Source organism: Rhineura floridana, chromosome 6 (assembly GCF_030035675.1).
Source record: "Rhineura floridana isolate rRhiFlo1 chromosome 6, rRhiFlo1.hap2, whole genome shotgun sequence".
Classification (NCBI taxonomy): Eukaryota; Metazoa; Chordata; class Lepidosauria; order Squamata; family Rhineuridae; genus Rhineura; species Rhineura floridana.
The window spans coordinates 84,026,078-84,043,724 of NC_084485.1; the positions used below are offsets into that span (position 1 = coordinate 84,026,078).

General features: G+C 42.4%; 1 protein-coding gene across 4 annotated transcripts in view; it reads right to left on the bottom strand.

Moving 5' to 3' along the window:
* Positions 1-14,080, bottom strand: part of BTBD19 (BTB domain containing 19) — a 95,561-nt gene extending 81,481 nt beyond the window's left edge. For all 4 annotated transcript variants that reach the window (XM_061630433.1, XM_061630434.1, XM_061630432.1 and 1 more), the window contains exons 1-2: positions 13,801-14,080; positions 1,958-2,165 (exon numbers count right to left, since the gene is read on the bottom strand). In XM_061630433.1, the coding sequence (XP_061486417.1) occupies positions 1,958-2,165; positions 13,801-13,889 (297 nt within the window). In that variant the 5' untranslated portion in view covers positions 13,890-14,080. The remainder of the gene's footprint in view (positions 1-1,957; positions 2,166-13,800) is intronic.
* Positions 14,081-17,647: the final 3,567 nt, after the last annotated feature.

Sequence of the window (17,647 nt, forward strand, 5' to 3'; positions counted from 1 at the left end):
ACAGGAAAAAGGGTCTGCGTTCAGCAATCACACTGCACAAGTGAACAAGATAGTCCCTGCCCTAAGCACATGTTTAAAATAAAAGAAAATAAAGAGAGGATGCACCTCACATTTAACAATGATTCCAATTCTCTACATCAAAGAGACTTTCCTTTGGCTCTATCTATCAGTAAAAAAAAAGCCTCCGTTTAATGAGCTTGCTGCTCCATTTTTTTTTATTGAACATGATATTGAAATCACTGCACTAACTCACAAGTAATTCCATTGGCTGCAGTTTGACATCACTGGGACAGGCACAGACCTGACTCAACAGCTTTTAAATGAAGAAAAAGCTAAGCGACAGTCTAATTATCTGGAAGCTGCTAATGGTGGTTGATTAAGCCAGCGTTCTTGCACAACACTCAGCCTCCTTCCCTCCCTTCCTCCCCCAGTTTCTAGCTCTGCTGCAGTGAAAAGAGACAGGATTTTCAGAACTCAGAAGTGCTGGCTCTGTAATACAAGCTGGCTTCAAATGTTAGGAAAAGATCAAGGAAGCAGAGGATGGACTGAATCCAACGCAAGAGACTATTGCTACTCAGCTTTCAAATATCACTACTGTTTTACTAGAACAGAGTCTTAGCACATACAGCAAAGCAACAGCTTCATTATACCGTGCTAGTGGCTGTCATTTTTGCAGTTTACAATGGCCTTGAGATTAGCCACTTATCCAAGGTACATAATGATTCCTTCCAGGTGAAAAGGTTGCCATGGCCAGTTTTTTAAAAAGTTATCAGCATAATCACTATCATGTATTTTACTAGATTGCCATTCTAAATACAATGAATAACAATAATTTACTCCAGTCATCATCATCATCTTCATCATCATCATCATCATCATCAGGGCCAGCTCCAGGAATGTTGGGGGCCTTGGGCATCAGCTTGCCCTGGCCCCCAATGTGTGTGTGTGCGTGCGCATGCGCACGCACACACACACACGCATGCATGTGCCCCCCACCCCCCACCTACCTGTTTGCTGTCTTTTGCCATTGCCCTTAATGAAGATGGCGGCCGCAGTTTCCCTAAGGGGATGACGCCTCCGCCGCCATCTTTGTTGATGGCATGTGTGCGTGCTACGCGCGTGCATCTCTGCCATCAACTAAGATGGTGGCAGGGGCTTCAGTACCTTAAGGAAACCGTGGCCACCATCTTCGTTAAGGGCAATGGTAAAAGACAGCAGACAGGTAGGTGGGGGGGCGTGGGGGGTGCGGATCACGGAAGGGGAGTGGAGGGGCGGCTGAGGGGCCCCTGTAGCTCCAGGGCCGTCAGGCCAGTGCCCCACCTGGCCGCCCTTTAGAACCGGCCCTGATCATCATGTTATGGAGCAACACAGCTACCTTTGATTTTAACAACAACATGGATAATCTTGACTGTGTGGGTTAATTTCTTACAGAAAAAAAATTATACCCATGATTTAAAACTGCATGAAACGAATGTGCAAACAGGAGAAGCAGTAAAAATCAGGCAGACAATGGAAAAGATTAGAGAGAAAAATAAGATTTTTACCTGTCACTAAAAATATTTGGTAAGGATTGTATTGGTAAGATTTTTAAATCTATCTTCAAGGCCAGTTTAGAAGGGTTGTGTTATCTCATCATTCTCAAATGGAAATGGACTGCCTTCAAGTCTATCCTGACTTATGGCAAGCCTATATGGCTTATGGTAAGCGGTACTCAGAGGTACCATTGCCTTCCTCTGAGAGGCAGTGACTGGCCCAAGTTCACCCAGTGAGCTTCACAGCTGTGTGGGGATTTGAACCCTGGTCTCCCAGGTCATAGTCCAGCACTCTAACCACTATGCCACACTGGCTCTCATCATTCTCATAAGCACATTAATAACACAATTTACTAATTTTAAACATTTCTCCATTTACTCACTTCCCTGACAGCCAAATCTTTACTAATACTAGTCATACTTACAATGATGCTGTTGAGGGTGACACTATTTGTGTACAGATACTCAATGACTGCAAGGAACACCTCTGGCTGCACGTGGCTCAGGATCAGTGGGGCTTGTATCTCCTGGGGCTGGCTTAGCATTGCATGGAGTGCCTGGCAGCGGGAGGAAAGGAGGCAGCGATGGGCAAAGATTTCCTGCTGCTCTCTGCCAACCAGAAATGTCACATCACTGTGGGAAGAGAGGCAATGAGAATCTCAGTATAGCTACCAGAGCTTACCATGCATACTTCTCAATCTCCTGCCCTCCTCTCCGCTTCTCCAGGTATTCTTCCATTCAAAACCACCTTGAAAAGTTCAGCTGTCCTGTGTTCAAAGCAAATTTACAATGGGCTACCAAACTATACATTCAATCTTGTCTTCAATCAGTGGTAGAGCAGTGAGGAGGAGGTCTGGAAGCCTTCCCATGCCTGCTTTCCCACCACAACCCCTCTTAGCTGGGGTCCAACACTGGAAATGAGCCTGGGTGGGTGGGAAATGGTGTGGAGTGGCATGGGGGTGTGGATGGGAAGCATTGGGTGCTAGAAAAGTTCAATATCCCTTTTCTGCCCACCTCTTCTCTATTTGAAATCACCCATTCCACCATTTTACAGCAGCTCAGCAGTGATCTTCATTCTGTGACTTGGGTCTGCTGTCATAGTGCCTAGTTCAGCCCAGGTCATTAGAGGGGCCGGCCTACTACTAGGCAGAATTAAATATATTGCTCTCAAGAAAGGGTGCACAGTAATGCAGCCTGAAACATATTGGTTACCCTGGTAAATTTAGAAAGGGGCTAACAAGAACAATGTAGGTGAAGTACTAGAAAGTCTATGACAAATTTCCCCTGCAACACATTAGTTTTATTTCTGATTTTGCAACTGATACCTGAAAACACAAAAGTGTACTGGATTGGAATCTTTGAAGAACTACATATATAATTATATTTTTAACAGCACTTTTCGTAAGTGCTCAAAGCACACACCTCACGTTATCTCAGTTATCCTTGTAACGATCCTATAAGGTATGCCTCCAGTGCATCCTCAAGTAGCCATCCAGTGGAGCTTTTCCATATTGTCAGGGGACTGTTGACATCTGTTATTTAAATTTGTATAGATATTAGCAGAGATTGTCAACGGTCTGAGATGCGTGTGTGCATTTACCTAAGTAGCAGGCTTTTACCTTGCATTGAGATCACTGAGACTTAAGACTTAGTAAAATAAAAAAGCTACTTTATTTATAGAAATACATAGTAGATAGGAAAGGCAGACCTAGTTCTAACTAACTAAGTTGGAGGCACATCTTTGTCACTAGAGGCCCAGGTGACCTCTGTGGCTAGGAGTGCCTTTTACCAGCTTCAGCTGGTAAGAAAGCTGCGGCCGTTTCTGGACCGGGATAGCCTGACCACTGTTGTCCACACACTGGTAACCTCCAGGCTGGATTACTGTAATGCGCTCTATGTGGGGCTGCCCTTGAGGTTGGTCCACAAGTTGCAGCTGGTGCAAAATGCGGTGGCAAGACTGCTCAGTGGGGCAGGGTATCACCAACATGTCACCCAGCTGCTGAAAGAATTGCACTGGCTGCCCATTTGCTACCAGGCCAAGTTCAAGGTTCTAGTTTTGGTGTACAAAGCCCTATACAGGATACCTGAAAGACCGTCTTATCCCTTACATACCCAGTCGATCACTGCACTCTGCAGGTGAGGGCCTCCTGCAGATACCATGTTATCAGGAGATCCATTCTGCATAACATAGGAAACAGACCTTTAGTGTGGCGGCACCTACCCTGTGGAATTCCCTCCTCTTAAATATTAGACAGGCTCTGTTATCTTTTCAGCACCTATTGAAGTCTTTCCTCTTTCAACAAGCCTTTTAAGTTGAGACCTATCCCAGTCTGAGTCTGTTGGAATTGCTTTTTAATGTTTTTTTTAATCTTTTTTGAAAAAGCAATATGTTTTTTAACCCTTTTTAAAAAGATGTCTTTAAAGCTTTTAAAAACATGTTTTTAAAATTGTTTTATTTTAATGTGTTTTAAGGTCTGTTTTTATGATGTTTTAAAGTGTTTTTAGTGCGTTTTTTTGCTGCCCTGGGCTCCTGCTGTGACGAAGGGCAGGATATAAATCAAATAATAAATAAATAAAATAAGATAGGCTAGCATTATTATGTTTCTATTACACAAGGAGGATTGAGGACTAGCACCTTACTGAGTTTACAGATGAGCTGAATTTTGAACAAGGGACTTTCAATCTGTAACTAATACTGTTAAACATTTTTCAGCTCTTAGCAACCAGGGACTGAGGGCTGAAAATAGGTACACAATGTCACAATGATACATTATTCAAAAAACTCAATAGCAACCTCCTTTTCCATATAATCTGTGATACAGTGATAACATTTAATCAGCTCATTTTGTGGAATGCTATCTGTGGGGGCAATGTATAGCAGCAGGGGACAGAACTTATTCTGTGCCAAAGCTAAATCCCCAAACCTGTTTTCAATGCCAGACTCAATCCTAGAATAAGTGAAATAGTAATAATATTTATTTTATTATTTGGGCTCCTATTGGGAGGAAGGGCAGGATATAAATCTAATAAATAAATAAATATATAAAATTATTATTACATTTATATCCCACCTTTCCTCCAAGGAGCTCAAGGTGGCATACAAACATGGGTCTTTCCCTAATGATTTTATCCTTACAACAACCTTGTGAGGTAAGTTAGGCTGAGAAAGACAGTGAGTGACCCAAGGTCATCCAGTAAGCTTCCTGGCTGAGTGGGGATGCTTGGTCTTCCAAGAATCCTGGTCTCCCAAGTCCCAGTCTGACACTTTAACCACTACACCACACTGTAATCCTTTAAGCATGTGCAGCAGAGTGACTTCTCTTCAGCACTGAGTGAACAAAGCCCAGCAAGCATGGAATAAGGGCTTTCCAGACAGAGAACATCACATGGACCCCATCACTTCCCATTTTAGAAATAAAGCATAAAACATTGGCACAAGGCTTTTAATAGCGCTCTTAGTTTCCTGCTGTCCTTCCTCAGTTTCGGCACACTCAATAAAGACACCGACTGTGCTGCATGTCTTGTTTCTTTGAGGCCAAACTACATTTTACATCAGAACAGCCCTCCTGGATCAGGCCAAAGACCCAACTAGTCCAGCATCCTCTTCTCACAGTGACTAACCAGATGCCTATGGGAAACCCAGAACCAAGACCTGAGTGCAACAGCACTCTCCCCATTTGTACTCCCCAGTACTGGAGGTAGTACACAGCCATAATGGCTAGTAGGCACTGATGGTCTTATACTCCATGAATTTGTCTAACCCCCTTTAAGAGTCATCCAAGTTGATGGCCATTATTACACCTTGCGGTAGTGTGTTCCCCCTTCCCAGTTACTGGTATGGTGGCTCTGATCCAGACCAGAACCACAGCAGTGTATAAAGGGTTAAAGTCCCCTTGAACAACCCCTTGGTCTAGAATTTGGACTGGGGGCCTCATTCTGGTAATTTGTATAAAAAAATACCTGCATGTAAAGGGACATCAGTTATATAGCTAATGTAACATACAGTTCTCCACTATGGTGTGATCTGGCTTCAGCTGGCCTCAGGATGGGGCTCTGAAGGGAGAGGCAAGGAGATTGAGGGTTAGCAATAGCATTCCAAAAGATAAATAAATTTAGCACATGGCAGTGGATGCACATGACCAGATCAGCATGAACTGGGAGTGGATATCTTGGAAATTAACATGAGCTTAAGCGGTCATGAGTAGCCTCATGATGCTTGCTGCTGTGTTCTAAGCAGTGCTATGGGTTGCCCAATTGCATATTTTTGGGTCACCAGGGTTATAAGAAGGACCTACTACAGTTGCAGTGGATTAAAGTGCAGATGTAGGAGGATTTTCCTACCATACCACATCTTGCATGGGTGTGTAAACCTAGATAGCTGCAGCAGTGCCTGTTCTGTAATTGTCTCAGCACTTCACTTCATTTTCCATTACATAATGACTTTCTCTCTAACCTCTATAGGCCAGAAAACTGATCGGTATCTTTTATTCACATCTCTTTGTGAAATGTCAGTTCCTCTGAAATAAAACAATTGTCTCAGTTGCTAACTACACCAACACAAACAGCCACAGCAGAATATAGAGATTATCAGATGCCAGATAGCTGCACTTTCTCTGGCCATTTCCCAGCCCTGGGTGAGCACCACTTGAGTAATAACAGGAAGACAATGGTGTTATTTAAAAATAAAAGCAGGGGACACATGCGTTCCAATGTTGAAGAGGGAGCATAAACTAAATAAATATAAAGTACCTCAAAATGGCATGCACCGCTCTAGAGCAAAAGTGGTGGCCTTGCTATTACAGTATGTGTGTCTTTTTGTTAGTGGGGAGCACTCAGCCTCTAAAGAAGGTATTACAGTTATCATAGTTATTATTATTGATGATGATGATACTATTGTTATTATTATAAGTCATAACACTGCTTGCCACAAATTAAGTCACAGGTGCTATCTCACAGTTGCCTGTGATATCCACATAAGCACATTCCATATAGCACTGTAGTTCACAATGGATGCACTAAATGGGAGTGGAAAATCTCATTTTCTCAATGACAACATATTGCAGTTTGACAGCTAGGAAAATCCCTTCAGCAAAGACTCTAACTCCCTATGGAACAAATTAGCAACATTTGCACATTTATTGTGCAAAACCAAACAAACCAACTTTTGGAAGGGTCCCCAATGGGAGATTAAAATGGCCTCCCTGTGTGCATTTGGGATAGCTCCTCATCAGCACTGCTCCAATCTGCAAAATACAATCGGCTTAGAATCTCCTTGAAAACTGAACATTTCCAGTGTTCAAGTAAGGAGGAAGATAGAAGGAAAATGTTGCACAGCAAACCATCATTGGAGGAAGGTGGTTCCATAAATCAGAAGGCACATCATCGTGAGAATATGTATGCTATAACCAGAATCATAGAATAGTAGTGTTGGAAAGGAACTAATAGCCATCAAGTCCAACAACTGTACTGCATGGAAATGCAGGAGAAATTTGATTTAGCTAATTCGTACTTTCTGAAGGTGTGAAGACTGTGAACCAAAATGCAGCTATCCTTCAAAATTTACAGCTCTCTGAATTTTTCAAAACAGTTCTCCAGCCAAACAAATGCATATGTTAGGGGAATGTATGCATAAAAATGTATATGTTCATGAAAATAACGCCCAAGAATACATTACATTAGGAAAAATTGCTTGCAAAAACATGTATACTAGGAGAAATGTGCACTTAAATGCTGATGAATTCATGAGAACTTTAAAAAAAAATTTGCAAAGTGATGAAGAAATGTGGTGAATTGAAATAAAGAGAGGAAAAAGGAGAAACTGAGAGAAACTGAAATTTCATCCAGAACATAAAGACCTCACAACCGTGCACGTGGTACCACTTGTTGTTCATTTTGTTATTTTACTATTCTGTTTGTTACATGAAGTTACTTCAGTTGCTCAGAGTACAATTCCTTATGATCTTGCACCATAGCAAACCGTGGAACATCCTGCCCACAATCTCAGCACTCCTTTCTCAAACATCATGACACAGTCACTAGATAAACTCAGAATACTCTCCTTAAACGTCAACAGTCTGGGCACAGCCATCAAATGAACCAGGGTAATGGCAGCATTTAAGCGTGAATCTCCTGATTTGATCTGTTTGCAAGAGACCCATCAAAGCAAAAAACAAAAAGGCAAACTCCTTAAAGGAACATGGACAGGAGAAGAAATTTGTGCCAAGGAATCTCGAAGGCCAGAGGAACAGCAAAAAAAAAAAAGCCCTCTGATAGTTTCCAATTCATTTACGGATCTGAATGGACATTACATCATTGTTAATGGCAAACTAGATGGCAAAAGCATTATCATACGTTCTCTCTATGAACCTAACACTGGACAGCTAACATTTCTTTGAGAAACTTTCTATATTATTTCCAATTTCGCCCATGGAGAAATAATTATCAGAGGAGACATTAACTGCTGCCTGAATGACATGATGGACCGAAGTGGTCGTCAACATTGCTCATCTACAGATGGCTCCAACATTACATCCTTACTCACTTGATGCGATCTGATAGATAGCTGGAGAGTACTCCACCAGATAGAGATTATACGTTCTACTCAAACAGAATTAAGACATATTCCAGGCTTGATCATTTTTTTTATCTCTAAAGGTTTTTTTGAGGGGGGGGATTGTTGAAAGCTGACATGGGGTAAAATCTGTGTCAGATCACACTACGGTTTTGATGGAACTATCCAGGTTATTCCCATCTGGAGAGGCATTCTCCTGGAAATTCAATTCCAATTTGCTCTCTCAAGAGCTTACAGTCATCAAACTGAAGGAGATTTTAACTCAATATTTCCAGGAGAATATCAGTCTAGATGTAGACATGTGTATCATTTGGGACACTATGAAAGCCATCACCAGGGGCACTGTATCAGAGAAGATAGCTTTCTTAAGTGTGAGCACCAAAAAGTGGTTAATTCCATTTTATTGGCCAAACCCTCTGCAATAAGCAAAGGGAACTGCAGTAACTGATAAGGCTTACATGGCAATGGCGTACACCCAAAAGCATTATTATGAATTTGGAAACAAGGGGTCCAAATTGTTAGCTAACACCCTTAAGGCATTGAGCTAAAGCGCTCAAGAAACCTAATTTCTGGCATTAAGGACAGATTGGGGTCCATAGCTTTTGAGCACAAATGCATAAATGAAGAATTTATGGCTTTTTACTAAAATTTGTACTCATTTACCTGTAGAACAAGGCATCACCTCTTTCCTTGATCAATTTCTGCCCAAACCTCTCTTTCCTGAGCACCAGGAATATGTGAACCAACTGATATCAGAGAAAGAAGTGAGCGAGACCATAAACATTTTTTTTTAATGGAAAGTCCCAGAGGAGGACAGGTTCACGAGTGATTTTTACAAGCATTTAGGTCTGAACTCACCATCCTGTTGGGAGGTGATATCCCTGATTCATGTAGAAAATCAAAGACTGTGGTACTTTTGAAGCCAGATAGGAAGCCTCAACAGGTAGACTCTTATCGCCCTATTGCACTTATTAACCAAGATGCCAAAATACCGTCTTCTGTGATGGTTAAGTGCATGAACATGTTTATAGGACATAACATAAGCCCAGACCAGACAGGGTTTATACCAAACAAAATATTGCCAACCCAATTCGTAGAACCTTGAATGCTATACACATAATTAAAAAACACAAACTCTCAGCAACCTTAGTCTCACTGGATACCTTCAAGGCCTTGGATAGGGTGGAATGGGGGTTCCTCAAAATGTTATTACAAAACCATGAATTTTGGAAATCAATTTCTCCATCTAATTGACCAGTTATACTCTGAGTCGTTGGCAGTGATTTGAACAAACATCATGGAATCTTCCCACATAAAACTTTGCAGAGGGACAAAGCAAGGATACCCTTTGTCTCCATTGCTGTTTGCTCTTGCTACCAAAACCTTTGCTATAGCAATTCGGAGTAGCCCAGAGATAGAGAGCATCCAAGCTGGAGGTGTGGAGCACAAAATAAATCTTTTTGCGGATGACGTACTCCTAATGCTTAGTTATCCCCATAGGGCAATTCATGCTATTTATGACACCCTTAAAAAGTTCCAAACTGCAGCCAGGCTAGAAATCGATTATTCCAAATCAAAGATGCTCTGCTCCCACATCACTGAGCAAGACAGGGAACACCTTGCAAAGCTCTCAGGCTTTTGCCTATGCCCAGGAGGGTTCCAATATCTGGGGGTCATCATTACAAGGGATTCTGCCCATCGCCGCAATTATTGCAGAGTAACTAAGGCCATAATTGAAGACTTGAATAGATGGAAGCATCTGGGACTATCATGATTGGGCAGGACAGCCACAGGTAAAATGGCTATCCTGCCCAAACTTCTATTCCTCTTTCAAGTGCTCCCCATTGCAATTCCCAAGCAAAAAAGGGAGCAAAAAATTGAGGAAAATTTTCACCAATAGTAAGTGCAGCAGGATAAGTTCCTTTGCAGTTTTTAGACCCAGTTTTTAGAAGCACGGGAGACCTCAGTGTCCCCAACTTAAGGATTTACTATGACTCATTTCACCTCAAACAACTGCTCCATATAATTCGCAACACTAAAGATACAAAGTGGATAGCAATGGAGACAGAAAAAATCTTCCCTGACGATTTGGGAATTGCCATTTTTAGCAGTGCCATGGTTGAAGCTCAAACAAATAGAAAATCCATTTCTCCAAGCAACCCTCCTATTCTGGAAATGATGGGAGAAGATTTTAGCTCCTTCATTCTCTCCTCTCACCCCTTTTCTAGACTTACCAGAATTCAGAAATGCTGATAAATATGCCCAATACAAGGGATGGGAGGAGAAAGGCTTATATAGAATAAGGGACCTATTTGTGAGAGGCCAGCCTATAACAGAAGCGATGCTGCAAGATAAACTGGAGAAACTTCCATTTAACTGGTTTTACCTTGCCCAAGTATGCTCATTAGCTTACAAAATTAACAAGAACAAAGAAGTCCATCGCTCCCTTACAGTATATGAACATCTTTGCTCCTGCCCAGATCTTGACCCGAAAGGGCTGGCAGTGCTCCTCCACCAAGCATTAATCAATGCTACCATGGGAGACACCAATGGGTTGAGAATGAAATGGGAAGATGAACTTGGGACAGAGATAGATAACCAGACATGGCAGCAAATATGGTCAAAACCACCTCTTAAGACACCCTCAGCTAAGATCCAAGAGGCAACTTTTAAAGTATTCCTATAGTGGCACTGGACCCCTTAAAACTATTTCGTATTAACTCAATCCTCTCACCACTCTGTTGGAGAGGCTCTGATGCAGTAGGTTCATTCTATCATATGTGGTGGGATTGCACACCAATCAAAAGATTTTGGTTCAGGGTGTCAATTTCTGACATCGCTGGTCAGTTAATGATTCCTACACCAACATTTGCCCTGTTGTTGCATACTAACCATCTTGATGAGGCAGTAATCCATAAGAATCTAGTGGTTCTGCTCTTGGAAGCCACTCGTTTGGAAATTACTTTTCAGTGGAAAAAGGCCGAGAATCTCACCATGAAACGGTGGCTGGACAGAGTATGCGACATAGCTTTTTCTGAAAAATTAATGCGCCACAGCCATGCTATCAGAGGCCAATCATGCAGAGATAAATTTGATGATACATGGCACCCTTTTTTGGCATATGCCGGTAGAACTTTGCCTATCATCTCCCTGCCCACTACTCATGTTTCTTTGTGGTGCAGTTATGTATTCATGGCTAAGAACCAGATTTCTGGTATGAAGTAATGTGAGAGAAAACAGGCATCACACATGTCTAACTGGAATTGTTTAAGAGAGTATAATATAAATCTCCTAATATCTTGTAAACTTGGTAATTGTACTCTGTATCCTTGTTTCTGTTTGTTCACTTTTATTAAAAATTAAATGAATTTTTTTTTTAAAAGAACAGAGGTGGAAGCAGTTAATTGCTTTAAAATGTTGCTGTCCGTGTAGCACCTCCAACCTTAGATGGGGAGCTGCTTGTTCGAGCCATGCAGCACCAAGCATTACTGTGGAGAAGGGGGGGTCATGTTATGTCTCTACATGGCTGGAATCAAGAGGCAACAGGCTCTCCATGCAGTCAAGTGTGATTATATGGAATGTTTTTGAGCAGCAAGCTCTTGATATGCAGTATTTCACTAAAGTGAGTGGCACCTTTGGAGAGGATGCTTATGATGAATAGTGTCAAGAACTGTTAGCTAACAAATATGAGTATTAATACAGGAATGCTCAATGTTAACCAGCAGAGTCACTGTTGATAGGGATGGGGGCAGGGGGCAAACCCGGAATATTATGTCAGACGCCAGAATCCCTGCCCTGTCCCCCATCTTTATTTTAATTTTTTTTAAACTTTCTTATAAAATGGCTGAAAGTGCTGGCAAGTGTAGAATGAAACTGAAAGATGAACTGGTGAAACCCCAGTCACCTGCCATCTCAATTTGCCTAGAAGTACTCCATAACATCTGTGCAAATGTTGGGTTGTGGATCTGTTTTGAGTCCTTTTAAGTACTTAGCAACACTCCTGTTAATCAGAGTGGTCAAGATAAACAATATATTGCCAAAAGAATCCCAACACAGTTGAAGAGAAAATGTTGGAGCAGATGTACCACTGTTCTGACCTGTTAAGTATGCTTAAGGCTATACCAGTGCCTCTCCCTTTGTTTATGGAAGCCATTGATGTTATATACAAGATGAGTCTATGACTCAAAAAGAAGCGGATAAAGAAATGATGGCCAGTGTAAGGCCCCAAAATGGAGTGCTATGGGGGCAGAGTGAACCATGGGATGGTCATTTCCCTGGAAAGGGGGCCTTATATTGGCAGGGCTGTGGATGCAAGGCAGGAATCCGCCACTCTGTACATCTCCAGCCCCTCTTAGACTTGCTCTGCTCTGCCCATCAATTAAACTTGTATTTACTAAGCTGGTACCCCCCAGAAGTTCTGAACTGCAACTCTCATCAGCCCCAGTCAGTACAGCCATGCTGGCTGGGGGTGATGGGAGCTGTAGTCAAAACATCTAACGGGCACCAGATTGGTGAAGGCTGTATTAAACAATGCCTATTCATCCAGTTAAGCGCATCTCTGCAATATTTTGGGTAGCCAAAGTATATGCAGTCCACACAATCCTGCACTAGTAAATATTCATGCTCTTTCAAGTATTACAACATACATAGTTTCACCTTCACCATCTTCTCTGTCATTACTTGTGTGACTGCCTAACCCCATATGCACCCACTTGAGCACTTCACTCTGCAGAACAGGCACTGTCACAGGTGCCACATAATACAGTGCCTGTTCAGCTCTTGTAACAAATTGTTCTTTTAGTGTAGCAGCTCCTATTCTTTGGAACGCCCTGCCTATTGACATCAGGCAGGTGCCTTCACTGTATTCTTTTCAGCATCTGCTTAAAACTTTTTTGTTTACGCAAGCCTATCCAGACACACAGATATTGATCTGCTTTAATCTTTTTAGTTAATTGCTGTTTAAATTGTTTTAAATATGTTTTAATTCCTTATTTTTAACTGTTTTATTGATAATTTTAATTTTTTTGCAAGCTGCTTAGAGGTCTTTACATTTAAGCAGTATATAACTTTTGTTAAATAAATAAATAAATCTCCAGAAAACAATAACAAAAGCTCATAGGCAGTAGTCTTAATAAACAGCTGACCCATGCCTTAATAATATTCCAAAGTAAACTGTTCCACCCTGTAAGTCTCCCCCCCCCATAATAATGTGTACAAAAGAGATTTTATAACATAAATTACACATGGAAGTGAGAGAAGAGCTTCCCTTTCTTTGTTAATTTTTAAACCTTTTTCAGATTACCCCCTTACATGATCCCTAAAGCAGAGGCTTCAAAATAGCACCACCGTACTTGGTATCAGTCACCAACATGTGGTATAAGTGTACTGTTTACAAACGTGTAAGAATTCTCCCTGATACACTAAAGCCAAATCTACAAGAGAGATTGGCAGAAAGTGGCGACTTGTGGGGCAGGGGCTGCTTGTATCTTCTTACAGTGACACTGAGGCAAACTACAAATCGTCCCTCATTTCCTGATATTAATTCCTCCCAGCTCAGCAGCCTAGCGTAACTAACTTCAAAGTTACTTCCCAGTTTTCCTCCCCTGATCTCTACGCCTGTTAATTAAACCGTGGCCTCCATTTGCAGCTCCATCATGATCTCCAGGCTCTCTTAGCTGTGTCTTCCAGCTGGCTCACCTGAACTGTGGGTTGTTGATGAGAGTCCTGAGGGCGGCAGCAAAGGCAGCGGAATCCCCTAGCAGGAGGGCTGAGCAAGAAGAAGCCATAGTTAGGGAATAGGCTCCAGATTGGGATCTTGTCTAGGAGAGGAGGGCAGGCAAGTTCAGGGGCTCAGTGGGGGCTTCCTTGGCTTTGCCTTGCTGCCTGTAATAAAGATATAGCTGACAGAAGTCATGGTTGGCTGGGAGCTCAGCTGCGAGGCAGGAATGCAGAAAAAGGCTTGAGAAGGGGAAGCAACATTGCTCATTGCCAGGCAACAGCAGCTGCCCAGGCCCTAAAATCCAGCTGCTGTGGGAGGGATCACATAAATCCTGCCAGGAAATGCTTTCGCAAAAGTAGGGAACAAGGCAGCCAAAGAGGCTGGGAATGTGGGAAAATGAGGGAGTGGGAATTAATCAAAACGAGAGGGGGATAGAAGACTTTTAGGGGCTCCTGAAGGAGGCAGGCAGTGCCCTTGCTTGGGGAAACTGCCTGTGTGGGTTTTATGCTCAGAACTGCTTAAAGCTTGGCAAGAGTTCATCTCTGGAATGAGGAGGCCATGTGACTGCCAGCTCCTCTGTCAGCAAAATGAAAATGACACATCTCTGTGTCTAGAATCCTCTGGGCTTCTGCTTTGTCACAGATTTGCTAAGGTCTTTTGCATAATTACCTGAAGGCATATATAAATGGTTGCTTCATTGTCACAGAATGTGGGGGGGGGGAGAGAAGGTGAGGTGATGAGGTCACCAACAACACCTTTCTGTCAATATTTATTTGCTTATTGAGTATCTATCCTGTTCTTCCTCCCAAAGGAGCCCAAGGTGGCAAACATCAAAAGGTTAAAACTGTACAATAATATATATACATATTTATATACATATATACATTTAAAACATTTCAAAATAATCTAAAAACATTTCAAAACATTTAGAACACATACCTTCACAGAGTGCTAATTTCAAGGTTGCCATTACAAGTATCTTTCAGTCATCAAATGCTTGGCTAAACAAGAATGTTTTTAAATTTCTCCTGAAAGTCAATAATTATCACAAGGAGAGCATTCCACAAACAGGGAACCACCATTGAGAAGGCCCTGTCACAGGTCAGCACCAACTGGGCAGGTGCCAGAGGTAACACCTTCAACAGGACCTTCCCTGCCGATCATAGGGTCTGAGATGGTTGATATTGGGGGAGTTGCTCCATTACATATTTGGGTCCCAAGCCATATGAACACATTGAATTGGGCTCGGTAGTTCACTGGCAGCCAGTGCAGAGATTTCAGGACCAGTGACACATTGTGCCATTGGGCTGCCCCACCTACCAGCCTAGCAGCCATATTCTACACTAGCTGCAGCCTAGGGACCATCTTCAAAGGCAGCCCCACACACAGCACATTGCAGTACTCTAAGCAGGAGGTCACCAGAGCATTGACAACTGAGGCCAGGCTGTCCCAATCCAGGAATTGGAAGCTGGAATTCAGGAGTATTCCCAGACTATGGCCCTGTTCCTTCAGGGCAGGGGAGTGCAAACCCTCTCAGAACAGGTCATACACCTAATTCCCATACACATCCACCTACAGCACCTCCATCTTATTAGGATTCAGCCATAGTTTATTGATCCTCATCTAGTTCATCACTACCTTCAGACCCTGGTCCAACACTTTCACAGCCTCAGAGTGAATGGAGATAGAGAGCTGTGTTTCATAAGCATACTGATAGCATTATGCTCCAAATACCTGGATGACAGCTTCCAACTGTTTCCTACAGACATTGCATGGCATAGGCAGGACCTCAGAACTCAAAAGCCACAGGGCCAAGCAACAATCTCCTAATACTTCTTTCTGGTGATAACCCTGCAGGTAAGAGCAGAACCAATGTAATACAATGCCTCCAACTCCCATCCCTTTCAGCCATTCCAGAAGGACACCATGGTTAATGGTGTTTAAAAGCCATTGTAAGATCAAGGATGAGAACCAACAGGAGTACACTTCCCCTGTCTCCCTCACAATGGAGGTTCGTCAATCATGGGCAACCAAAGCCATTTCAGTGCTAAAACTGGATCTGAACGAGATTAAAATGGATCTAGATAATTTGCTTCCTGCATCTGGCTGGCCACCAACCTCTTAATCACTTTGCCCGAGAAGGGAATATTAGTAACTCGTATCAATGCAAAGAAGATGTAGAGGGGAAAAGAAGACAAGAGAAAAGGAACCTACACGTGCTGAAATTTCCTCTCCTACACAACTATTAAAGGTGCAGGAGCCCAGCCCTCTCTCTCACCTGTCAAGGCTACTTGTAAGTAACCTAACCCTCTCCTAATTTAGCTGGGGAACTGCCCTGGATTGGCTCCATGCAATTGAGAAGATATCTTTAGGAGATATCTCCCCAAGCCCTTCTGAAACTGAAGGTTTCTTAATCAAAACCCTAAAGGTTTCCTGTCCAAAGTTCATGTGCTGATGCCTAGTAAAAGTCTAAGTCAAGGGCAACTCTCCCCAGGAACAAAGTGTATGGTGCACTTCCACTTGTATAACTCTCTACCTAGCAATTAAGTGCTATTCCTGCGAAAATGGTTTTATTATGCAGGTAAAAAAACCAGTCTGGATTAGCCAGGAATTACCTGACCACAGCTAGATCCTCCCCCTTGCCTTCTTTCCCCTAAAAGGAGATATCCAGGGAGTGCTTTTTGACTTCTGCTTAAATGGGAAATGCTGGGTCAAGATTGACAACACTTCCAGCTAGAGAATGGATTAAGACCTGGCTGTCTGCTGGAAGTGGGTGGTGCTTTCTTGGGTGGGCAGCCAAATATATTACTGGAACAGGTGGAACCACAGGGGAGCTGCAACCACAGCAACATGGTAACATAAGAACAGGCATTACATTATAGTGAAACGTCTAATGAATGAAAGATTCTTCACATACACATGTAAATAAAACCCTGATGGCCTCCTTCCTTGTTGCAAAGCAGCCTTGGGAGGGGGCAATTTGGACCAGAGAGGTAGTGTGAGGATAAGGTACCCAATCTTTTTCTGGCCTGCTGCTCTCCCCTCCCCTGCCCCAAATCAGGGTTCCAGTGTATTTTCACAGAGAACACACACATACATCAGGGAACCTGCAGGTGGGAAAAGCTGCTTGAGATATTGTTGTTGCACCAAAAAAGTGGCAGGCAGAAAAATTAAGCATCCCTTCCCACTGCCATTTATTTGCTCCAAATCACCCCTTCCGGATGCCTCATAGATGGGAAATAGGGCCTATTATGGTTTCATTACATGCATTTATGTGTAGCTGGTAGCTAGATAATGAGGCTTTGTTGATGGCCTTTCAGCAAATTTAATCCAGCTTGAGATACATAGCAACTCAGCACATACATTTTCTATTTTATTTTGGAATATGTGTATGTATGTTAGAGTGGCAGCTTATGCATCACCACAGGGCACAGATCTGCACAATATTTGCACATGTTAATTTATATGCATAGATACAAATTTTTGAAAAATATTTAAATAGAAAGACAATATATGTCACCATAGTGAGAAAGACTGAGACTGTGCGACCTTGTGTGTCTGCTGCTCAGTCTGCTATCCTGGTGCAAACTAGCTGCCAATGGACAAATTCAATATTCTGTTCTCCGTTCTTCTGGTTCTTTATCTTTAAATTAGACTTGGACGAGACAGCCCTTCAAATAGAGGACTCCTTCAAATAGAGGACTGTCCTCTGATAGTCATTTAAACAGAGTCTGTAAAGGAGCCACCTTGGGGGGGGGAGCATACACACATGTCTATAATTAATCTTATCTAATAAATAATTTTTTTTAGTAACCAAGAAGTACA